General features: G+C 34.6%; 1 protein-coding gene and 1 non-coding gene across 2 annotated transcripts; one reads left to right on the top strand and one right to left on the bottom strand.

Annotated features, from left to right (window-relative positions):
• Positions 1-7,415: 7,415 nt before the first annotated feature.
• On the bottom strand, positions 7,416-7,554 carry LOC149400270 (small nucleolar RNA Z247). Its single transcript, XR_016296886.1, has one exon. It is a non-coding gene; the product is annotated as a small nucleolar RNA Z247 (small nucleolar RNA).
• A 1,383-nt stretch (positions 7,555-8,937) lies between these two features.
• LOC149400269 (transcription factor bHLH14-like) lies at positions 8,938-10,586 on the top strand. Its single transcript, XM_089612464.1, has one exon. It carries the CDS (start codon positions 8,986-8,988, stop codon positions 10,426-10,428), a length of 1,443 nt encoding a protein of 480 aa, XP_089468590.1. The 5' UTR covers positions 8,938-8,985; the 3' UTR covers positions 10,429-10,586.
• The last annotated feature ends 1,166 nt before the right edge of the window (positions 10,587-11,752 follow it).

Genomic DNA, 11,752 nt, shown 5'->3' with positions numbered 1-11,752 from the left:
ATCACTCATTTCAGTGAAGCTGCAGATTAAGGAAGTATATGATCGGCAAGCATACAAATAAAGATAATGCAAAAAGAAAAGAAAAAACACTAGTATTGACGAGTCCTCATGATATGCCTCGTCACCACGCATATGCTAGGGATCACATGCAAGAGAAATGGATTAGCAACAAGTGTATGTGATGATAAAAGAAAACTGTCTTACTGATTGATAATTCATTAAATTGAAAACAGCCGAAATCAGTCTCGATGTCATCTATATATTTGACATAAAATTTTAAGCCCATCATTATTGTCCACTGTCTCTGATCAGATTTCCCTTTTAAACCTCCATCTCTCTAACAGAATTCTCTTTCCTTTGGGATTTTTCTTCCCATTGAGAGCCTCAACAGCTTGAGGAAATTCGTATCATTAACCTAGAGACAGTCTTACTGAAGAAGAGCAAAGAAGAAACTAACCTCTTGTTTGACAATTGGGTTCTTAATGCTCAAGGCATTTCAAAATGAAAACAGGAAGATCGCAAATCTCTTCTAACTTATATTCACCGGAAGCCAGCGATGAACGGGGGTGAACGGTTGTAGCGGCGGTATTGAGAGAGCTTGGTAGAAATTTGGGGACGAGGGGTTTTGACTTTGACTTTCTTTTTATTTTTATTTTTTTATTTTAAAGAGAGCAAAAAGTTTAACTACTATGTGATTTTTTTTTTTATTCATTTTGGTTAAATTTTTTCCTATTTTTGTTAAAAAATAATTGATTAAGGAGCCTATCATCCATACATCTACTACTTACACTCAAGGATACAAATATCAATACCATTTCGAGACTCAGATTTTTGTTGATATGCTATGATAAATCATTGCTATATTGTGGTATAAAAAAAAATAAAAAAAAACTGAACCATTAAAGTTATTGTTATTGTCGAAGAATGCTGTCAAATACCGTATTTATCGAGAGAAATTCAGTGAACAAATATTTATAAAAATTCATACATAACATATGATAAAAATAAAATTAGTCTACAATATTTTCATTACATTATAAACCATAAGTCAAATAGTTCAACATAATGATAAACCAATACAAACACTGAAATCAAATATTAACAAGACAACATTTATTTAAAAGTATTAATTATACATAAACATTCATATTCCACAACTAATTTAACAAAATCGAAATATACATTCAAATAAAAAATCTATTTTCATATCTGTCAAAAAACTTGAAAAGATTTGTACAAACTCAGATTAATACCAAAAATCAAGTTAAAAATTATGAAGTTGAACTTAATTATATAAAAAAAAAACTCACAATTTTTTTTTTTTATAGAAAATACTATATTTCATCAAAGTTTGAAGTTCGTCGGGATCTGAACACTTACCAATTTTCACGTTCGCTTTCCGTCGGGACGCAAGAAAGAATCGACTTTAAAGTGCCGGAAAAAAAAAAGAAAGGAATTCTTGAGATTTCACGGAAAACAGTGACAAATCGCCTTTAGCCGAGCGGAAAAAAAAAATCTTAAAACTTTCCGACACTTTTCTGATTTTGGTCCCGGTTTCCTCTTAAATACCATGTTTTTTTTAAAGAAAACCACTGAACCAAACCAGGTTTCACGAACCGAAAATTGGACTGTTTTTCGCTCAGTTCATCACGATTTATTGGGAAAGGCACGATTTTATACGAACCGGTAGCGAGACTTTCCAAAACTCTGATTTCCGTCCGATTTCGGGGTAATTTCAACCCATCGATCCATTTTTCGCTAGGTAATGCCACGTGGCGCATTTGTTTTGATGTCACTCCTTTTTTTAATCACTCACTCTGATCCAAATATGCCCACTTTACATTTTTTCTTTTGTCAACACTTGTCCTTATTTTCTCAACTTTTTACCTTCATTTTTCATTACATTACGTAAGCTTGCCAAACTTTTCTATCTGCAGTGTATATTTATGATTATATATATATTGCTTTTATATTTTTTAATTTCTATGGAAATTATATATGATGTTTTTCGATAGTTATTTATTCAATAATTATATATGAGATTATATTATTTTTTGGTCTTGGTTAACAGTTTAGCAGCCTAATTTGAAATCAAATATAATAAACAAAAATGTTATACTTTTTTAGATTTAAAAATATGTTAAAAACACTAAATATAATATTTGATATATATTAATTTACACTCTAAATGTAATAATCATTCGTAATCAAATTAAATATTTCACCTCAGATGTCAGATCAATAATCTATTGCAATTTATATATAGATAACCCATATGTCTCTATTTGTTTGTATTTCTTTTTTACAATTTATTTAATTAAATGCTAATAGTTCTAACAACATAATATTCAATTTATTATAATTTAAAAAACTACAGATATTTGTGAAGAAATAAATCTATAAAGAGATAGCAACCTGTCGTCCTTGCCGACAATGCGCCGGTTCTCGTGAGTGAGGGGTGGGTGTGTGACGAGGCATTTTTGGAGATCGAGGGGTTGTTTTTTAGAGGCGGTATTTTTGTGGAGGGTTTTGTTTAGTTTGTTTGTGCTTTTTTTAGTGTTATGTTGTGAATCATTTTATTTTATGGATAGTTATTTTGTTTTAGATTAGAGACGGATTAGTCATCATCCACTACCTCTTGGTTTAGGAGTATTGTTATATTTTTGTCTATACAGTTTGAAGAACAATATACTTCATGATCATCAATCAATGTAAATATGTTAAAAGAGCCATGAAAGTGATCAATTTGCGGTGTTCCCGCACACGTTGCGCGATCACATGTTCTTCGTGTTTAGATCACGGATTCGGTTTGTTTGTCATCTTTTTTTATATAGATATTCTACCACTGTATAAGATGACAATTTATCCAGTATCTCATGAAAAGCTTTCACGATGTTCTAAAAATAAAAATAAAAGAGATAGTAGTCGCATAACTTATTTATTCAATAATTAATGATACATGTCACTTTTGCTTCTTAATTTTTTATTCCAGTTAATCTCTCATGAAAGTGTTCGAAAATGATAAAAGCAGATGCTATATAATTTTGAACAGCTTAATCGAATCATTTATATTGGTTGATTTTGGAGGGTGGTTTTAACTTTTGTAATAATCTTAACTATTTTTTGGTGTTTGGTAAAGAAGTTTATTATAAGAGTAAACAAGTGCTTTTTTATTTTAAATTTTAAAGTTAAAAATAAAACATTCCGTGTTTTTTGGACTAATTTTTTTTTTTACATCTTCGCCCTTCTTTTTCTCACTTTTTTTTTTATATTTTTATCTTTTTTTAATTTTTCAATCACTATTATATTTAAATTTTTATCAAATATTTTTTTTATGTCAGCAAAATCATAGTTTATTTTTTATCATTTATAGACGCCCCTTTTTGATAGACCTAAAAACTATATTTTATTTAGTGTAAAGTAAAATATATTTATAGGGACTAAATATATTGTACTTTCTATTTAATATAAATAGAAAGTATATATATATATATATATATATATATATATATATATATATATATAAACTCAAGGGATGGTGGTGAATTTATAATTTAAAAGGTAAATTAGAGTCATTTAAATTTGTCACAACCTTATACTATTTTTTATATACTATCTTTTCATATTTTAAAATCTCTTATTCTTAATATTTTATTAATAATATTTTAAGTATGAATTGAAAATATTTAGGGCCATGCCTAACAGACTAGATATAAAGAAGTAAACATATTTCCGATTTTTCATACAGAGACAGCCACGTGACTTCGCCAAACGGCGACACGTGGCAACGTTGGGTTCTTTTTTTTTCTCTTCTGATTGTATTCCTTTTTCTCTCTATCACATCATCCTCTCTTCTTCTCTTTCTTTCTCACGCGCGGCGAGTGCGTTGTTTCAAGTTTCAACTAGTGATATTTAGAAGAATTTTCTTAGACATATTATTACCACTTATTTAGGGAGAGTAATTTTCCTCACGTAGATAAAAATACAGGTAAAGTATCATTTTATGGACCTTGTCGTTGACTCTACTCACATTCTACTCATTAAAAATTATTATTAAATTTATAAAAGTAATTGTGGAAAAAATTATATTTTATTTGCCTTTTTTATTAATTTATAATTTATAATATAGAGGGAGAAGAGAGATTTGTTTATGGTGGCAATTCAATTGATAGCTTTGAATTGTTTGTTCAACAATTTGTTGTAACTAGATATTTTCATTACTCCTTTTAAGATTTTAGCTAAAATTTATATTATTAAAATGTTGTACACTAGGTCCGCAGAAAATTAATTAACTGAAGAATAAATTAAATTTACTCTTCAGTTAATTAATTTATTGCGTGTCTAGTGGGCTATTTTTTTTTTAAATAAAATAAAATTTTGACAATTTTTTAAAAGGAGAGTAGTGGACTATTATACTACTGACCTAATCGCCCCTTGTTTTTTTAACAATAATAACTTTAATTGTTAATCAGTGGCAGAGCTAAGAACTGAAGTCAGGGGACAATTTCAAGAGAGAAAAAAATCAAGAGGGCAACGTAATTTTTTTTATAAATTTGGATTTAAAATATAAAAATTGATATGTTTATGATAAAAGGTTGTAATTTTTAAAAATTTAAGGCTCAGGAAGAAAATTTGGAAAAAAATCAGGAGGGTGAATTTAAATTAAACCATGTAAATTGGGTCTCCATGTGGCTCCCACTACATGCAATTGACACCCTAGTTATAGCCATGACCAATTTGTCAATGCCTAATGACTTTTTAGTTTACTTTATATATTCTAAGAATTACAGCCAGCAGTTGTTGATAACTGATGCAACAATTTTAGTTGAAATTGAAAGCAACTCTATTTTCATTTTGCTACGGTTAATAATGTTTTTTAAAGCGGTTGTCTGCTTTGAATATGAATGTATATACTTTAGTTCGCTATTTTTTGTTTGTTAATAAAGTTGGAGCTTAGAAGCCAATTCATGACTCTTGCTGGTCTTATGATACTTAACAGTTAACACATATGAAACTCATGTACCAGATTATTGAAATTCAATATCACCACATACTTTATTCTTTGATAGTGTAAATAAGTAAATAGAGCATGATATTCAATAAATAAGTTGATGAAAATACGAATTAAAAAGATAAAATGGTAGTTTTTATATTCCCGCCTCATGGTGGGGTCGAGTGATAGCAATATATAATAGAAGCTCGAAAAATGTTTGTGAACTCAAAACTTCACAAACATACATATAGTTTTCTGACCTCGATATTAAACCAAAGTTAATGAATTCGAGAACATACATATTTGGTGAACTTTTGAGACTTTGAGACGCGATTTATTTTGTTTGGCCAAAATTCCAAATTCTTTTGAGATTTTGAAAAGCTAATACAAGTCTCAAGCATTCATGTACCTAAGTCCACACTTAAATGCACCGAATAAACTTTTAGTGATAATTTCATTCGCCACTTGTAGTTACTTGTTCAGAAATTGTTCGAGGGACACAAAGATCAAAATCAAGAGAATCTGCATTGATCAGTACATTATCTCATAGAGTTAATAGTTAAGTTGCTTTGAACCTTTTTGTTTTTTTTTTAAGATAGGAACTTTTTTTTAAATTCCTTTGTGCAAGTCACATTCAAAGTGTTTACCTAGCATTTTTTTTTTTTTGAAATTTTGGGTTAAGGCGATTTGATTTGCGTCGTTTATTTTTAATAATTTGATATTTAACAAGCATATAGTAATAAGATTATTGTTAATCGAAAAGAGTCTTAACTTCTGACTAAGTAAATGGTTGACCATCATGTGGACGACTTTTGTGTATAGCTAGTCGAACTATGTAATAAATTTAGACTACAATATTTTTTGTGATAGTTTTGTGATTTTTACTCTTGTCTTGAAGATTTTTTTATCGCCATAATGATTGGTTTGTTGAGTGTGTGGTTGATTTTACTTTGATTATTACTGTTTTGTTTGTGTTTGGTTTTTGTAAGCTTAAATTAATTGAATTTTTCACATAAGAATTAGCAAAAGTCATAACATATCATCATGTTATATAGGTATCATTCATGTTATATAAGAAAAGTCTGTTGTAATCGCTTTCACTAACTCCCACCCCTTGTCCTCCTTTTTCTTAATCATATAATAAGTTATAATTGTAGAAGATGTTGTGAAGCAATCGAAAAAAGAGAGAGAGAGAGAGATGTGTAACAAAATTATGTTTTTGATATTATTATTGCTCAATTGTTTGATTACACACTATTGAGTGCTTATACTATGATTGACAGCTATATACAAGGTCAACGGTACTTTAACACGTGATCACATGACATGTATATTTAATAAATATATTATCACATCCCCCTTCAAGCTCAAGGCGGAAGCATGAAGAGCTTGGTTCATAGACTCGTGAATGATTGAGTAACAAGTGGTTTTGTTAAGCCATCAATGGGCTGTGTATCAAACAGAGTGAACTGAACTAGGAGGGACTTGTTTTGCGCTTTCTCTCGTACAAAATGGTAGTCTATCTCCACATGTTTTGAACGTGAGTGCATGACTGGATTCGCCGCTAAATGCATGGTGCTGAGATTATCACAAAACACGGCAAGGGTGCGGAAGCAGGGCTGGCCAATATCACGTAGTAGCGACTGGATCCACATCAATTCACACACTGTTAAGGCTACAATTGATACTCTGATTTTGTGCTGGAGCGTGAGACAACTCGTTGATTTGCCGATGACCAGACCACCAAGTTTGATCCTAAGAAGAACATTGATCAAATTTTGTATGAGGCTTGGCACATGAAACTCTTTGTTCAATTTGAAAGAGTTGCTGTTTCCAAGTAAGTGAATTTTATAGATAGACTATTACCATTTCCAGCCACGACGTGATCTGAGCCATTGAAGGACATTGGTTCACTCATCTGAGAATCATCATTAGTGAGATGGTGATTGGCTCATGAGTCCATGTACCATGCAGCATCAGCAAGACTTGTTAGAGATGAGTAGTTGGTAAACATTGCAGCAACTGAGCCATCATTGTGTACTGAGTAGTTTTGGTCAAAGCAATGATAGCATTTGATTGCTGAGTGACCATATTTTCCACACACTTGGCAAATAGGTTTGTTGTTGTTGTAGTTATGGGTGATGCCTCGTCCTCCACGTCCATTGTTGAACTGGTTGTTTGTTGGTGAGAGAATGCCTCTTCCTCCACCCTGGCCTATTCTAGGATTGAACTGTGGTGATGGTGACCAATTGTTGTCGGAATTGAACTGATTGGATTGATTTTTTTTTTTTTTTGTATTTATGTCTTCCCTTCTTGTTGTTGTTGTTGTTGTTGTTGTTGTTGCCATAACCACCATTGGAGTTTGCGTAATTCGCTTGAATCATTGAATTATCATCTACCGACCTTTGTTGTTTGAGCCTATTCTCAAACATCATGAGTTGATTGAAGAGTTCATCAATGGAAGGAAAATCCCATCGTGTAGTGATAGAGGTCACAAATGAGTTGTACTCAACGTCAAGACCACCAAGTAGATAACAAATCTGATCTTGAACATAGATTTCCTCACTAATAGCGATCGAATTGTCGGCAATAGATTTTATCTTTAAGATATACTCAGACATAGTTATACCTCCCTTCTTTGTTGTTTTAAGCTCAAGACAAAGTTGAAGAGTCTTTTCCTTCAAAGATGACGAGAAACTTCGCGCAAGTGTTGTCCAGATCTTGTAAGAGGTTTTGAGTCCGATGATATGAGACATCACGCTCTATGTCAGCGATGAGTAGATCTACGCCATGAGAAGACAATTCTGCCTCTGCCAAAGGATGTGCTCATGGTTGACTGTGACTCCGTCTTCAAAGAACTTCATCGAACATGAATAGCGTTCAATCAGATAGTCGAGGCCGTTCGCAATGATTACATTCTCAAGTTGAGTCTTCCAGAGAAGGTAATTCGTTCGATTGAGTTTCACTGCTAGAGTTTGGTTGAGGGAGGACATTTGGAGGTTCTTATAGAAATTGGTCATCGCTGAGTATATCGAGTTCGGTGTTTGGTTGATTTGTACAAGTGAAGATAAGGTGTTTGAAGGATTGTTTGTTTGAGAGTTAGTTTGAGGTTTCACCAATGTTGGATCAGTGCTCTGATACCATATAAAAGATGGTGTTGAAGTAATATGAGTGAAGAGATTGAGAGAGAAAAATGTAACAGAATTCTGTTTTTGATATTATGATTGTTTAACTGTTTGATTACACATTATTGAGTATTTATACTATTGGGCTATACACAAGATCAGCGATATTTTAACACGTGATGACATGGCATCTATATTTAATACATATATTATCACAATAACCAAATATTAAAATACCGTTTATGTAATACAAGTTGACGAAAACGTACGAGAGAACACTAATTGAATTAGTACAAAAAGTACTAGAATTAGAGTGGTGTAGGCTAAAACTTTTGTGCGAGAGGAAACGCAGTTGGCTTTTTTTTTTTTTTTTTTTTTGATAAAGATTGAAAATCAAATAATTGCAAAGAAATAATAGGCCGAACACATTATTATCGAAGTTTCAAAAAGCGTTAGTGATTTGGACTTCATTTATTGCAAAAATATAAAATTAATAATGGACCAAAATTCGTAATATAAAAAATAAAGAGCCAAAACGGTGTCACATCCATCAAATTAATTCTAAGAGTCGTACAATTAATTTCCTTGTTGCATATATACCCCACACAGAGAGTAACACTTTGTCCGTGCCAAGGGCTAATTTGGTCAACTTGTCTCCCGGCAGCGACTGTCGCAAATATTTATTGAGTTGGTGGGTAACTGGGTATATATCTTTCCATATTTAGTGATAATAAACAAATTAAAAAGGAAACAATTATCTCTGGAAACACTGGGCATGATATATCACCTATAAACCATATCCACAAATTTTATATTACCCTTCTCTCTCCGCCTCTGTCCCGTTTTCCAATAAACGAAGACTTCATAATGGAAGACCTGATGATCTCTCCAACTTCGTCGTCTTCTCTCGTCTCTCTTTCCAGCGACTCTCCGCCGAGCCTGAGGCAGAGGCTTCAGTTCATCGTCCAGAGCCAGCGCGACTGGTGGGCCTACGCCATTTTCTGGCAGACCTCGAGAGACGAGGCCGACAGGCTCGTCCTCTCCTGCGCCGACGGCCATTTCCAGGGCCCAAAGGACGACAACATATTGTTGCCTCCGATACAAGCCAGGAAGCTCAACGGCGAGACCGCTGGCAGAGGCGTCACAGACATCGAATGGTTCTTCGCGATGTCCCTCTCCCAGTCTTTCCTGGCCGGCGACGGGGTCCCCGGCAAGGCCTTGAGCTCCGGGTCGCCGATATGGCTCGCCGGAGGCCACCGGCTCCAGTTCAACGAGTGCGAGCGCGCCAAAGAGGCGCACATGCACGGGATCGAGACCCTCGTGTGCGTCCCGACCCGGCTCGGGGTGCTCGAGCTGGGGTCCTGCGAGGCCGTCGGGGAAAACTGGAGTCTGGTCGGTCAGGTCAAATCCCTGTTCGGTTCTGATTCTGGGTTTGACCTGACCGACCATCATCATCACCAGCAAACGAATCAGAACGACGAAGAGCAGCATATAGATTTCCTCCACAAGAACATATCCTTTGCGGACATCGGCATCATAGCCGGCGTCCAAGTGGAGGACGAGGACGAGGAGGAAAATCGCAACAACTTATTTGAGGCAAAGAAAAGGAAAAAGTACTCCAAGTGCAATAAAATTGTCCGCGCCGCGGAATCCGAGCAGTCTGATTCAGACTGCTTGATTCCCGTGGTCGCGGCGGAGGAGAAGGAGCGGGGGCCGAAGAAGCGAGGCCGGAAGCCGGGGATGGGACGAGAGACGCCGCTGAACCACGTTGAGGCGGAGCGGCAGAGGAGAGAGAAGCTCAACCACCGATTCTACGCCCTCCGGGCCGTGGTCCCGAACGTGTCGAGGATGGACAAGGCCTCGCTGCTCTCCGACGCCGTCTCGTACATCAACCAGCTCAAGGCCAAGGTCGACGACCTCGAGTCCCGGCTCGCCGGAGTAACCAACAAGAAGGTGAAGCTCGAGAACACGGCCGACAATCTCGACAACCAGAGCACCACGACATCCGTTGACGACCAGACGAAACCACCGACCGTTACCAACAAAAACCAGAGCCAGTGCTCGGCGCCGGAGATCGAGGTGAAGGTGGTGGGATCGGACGCGATGATCAGAGTTCAGTCGGAGAACATGAACCACCCGGCGGCGAGGCTGATGGATTGCCTTAGGGACCTCGGGTTCCAAGTCCACCACGCCAGCGTGTCAAGCATCAACGACATTATGCTTCAAGACATCGTCGTCAAGCTCCCTGAAGGAACCCCAAGGACCGAGGAGGCTCTCAAATCTGCTCTTCTCACAAGATTAGAGCACTGATAAATAAATTAAAAAACACTACGTACTCCCATCATTTCTAATCTGTGTCGCTTCTTTTGTTTGAATTATCATCTCTTGATTAATTGTTTCCTAGAATTCAATTGGGGCTTGTTTTATTTTGTTTTCGTATAATTTGGGAGTGCAAGCAAACACCTGTTAACCTATTAAACATGAATAATTAAATTCGAGTTTTACTTAATTACGACCGTTTAATTTAAGAGCTTGTGTTAATAACTTCACGCCGGCCTAAAGTGAAGGAATACCTAACCAATTATTAAACTCAATCTCGTAAAGGACATAAATGATAATATGATATACGCACGTTTTGGAAAGATGTAACGTCGACAAACAGTTAACCTTTTTGAAAAGATAGATTGGAAAAAATGTAATATAAATACCATGATAAAACGATTGCAGCACTGTTGTCGGTAATAATGCTAGGATTTATATAGCGTTGGATTTCTACACGTCATCTTCTGGGATTGATGGCTGTGATACGACATATATCTAAAATTTTATTTATTTTAAATATACTAATATGTTTCGTGACTTAATGACTTAATGTAAAAACAACCAGATACATATGTTATTGTGGATGCTTATATGGGTAGACAATGTTTATCATTGTTATTAATATATATATTGATTACGATATTATTTATAATACTTTAACTATTGATGTCACATAAAACCTATTTATTTTGTTTAATTTCAAGTGAAGACATAATCACTTACTGTTCGTCTTAATTGCATAGAGGCATTTCAGATATCTAATCCAGGTTTCTCTTCACTTTCATTTTGTGGACGATATTCAAAGTGAATAATTAAAACTTGGACCCACTTGTGCCAGCCAGTGACAGCCACTAACAATCTAAAAACGTGCTCTAATAGCTACATCTACTTTGGCAATTATATATAGTCCGTCCACTCTTTTTTTTTTTCCTAAATAATATCTATTTTTCTTATCACATGAGAAATTTGGAGAGATACCACACTACTAAGTTTTAAAAGGTTTATTTCATATACAAGTTTGATAAAAATACCCCTTAAATACTTTAATCTCTCTACTACAAAAATATTCTTTTAACAAGGTTCGAAAATTGTGTAAAAAAAAAGTTCGAAATACCTCATTACATCTTTTTAATGGTGGATTACGAATGTCATTAAAATCAGTGTCATTAAAGAGTTTTAATGAAGTTTATTAACTAACGTCATTAAACTTGATTTTAAGGAATAACGAACGTTTTGTTTATTTTGATAAATTAGTCATTTACCAAAACTTATCAATATTAACGTATAAAAATGTTATGAACAATCATGTAAA

Source organism: Urtica dioica, chromosome 4, assembly GCF_054948205.1.
Source record: "Urtica dioica subsp. dioica isolate 48M chromosome 4, U.dioica_male_clone48M_v1_H2, whole genome shotgun sequence".
Classification (NCBI taxonomy): domain Eukaryota; kingdom Viridiplantae; phylum Streptophyta; class Magnoliopsida; order Rosales; family Urticaceae; genus Urtica; species Urtica dioica.
Note: the sequence above shows the minus strand (reverse complement) of the source record. Positions and strands in the feature narration are given on the sequence as shown.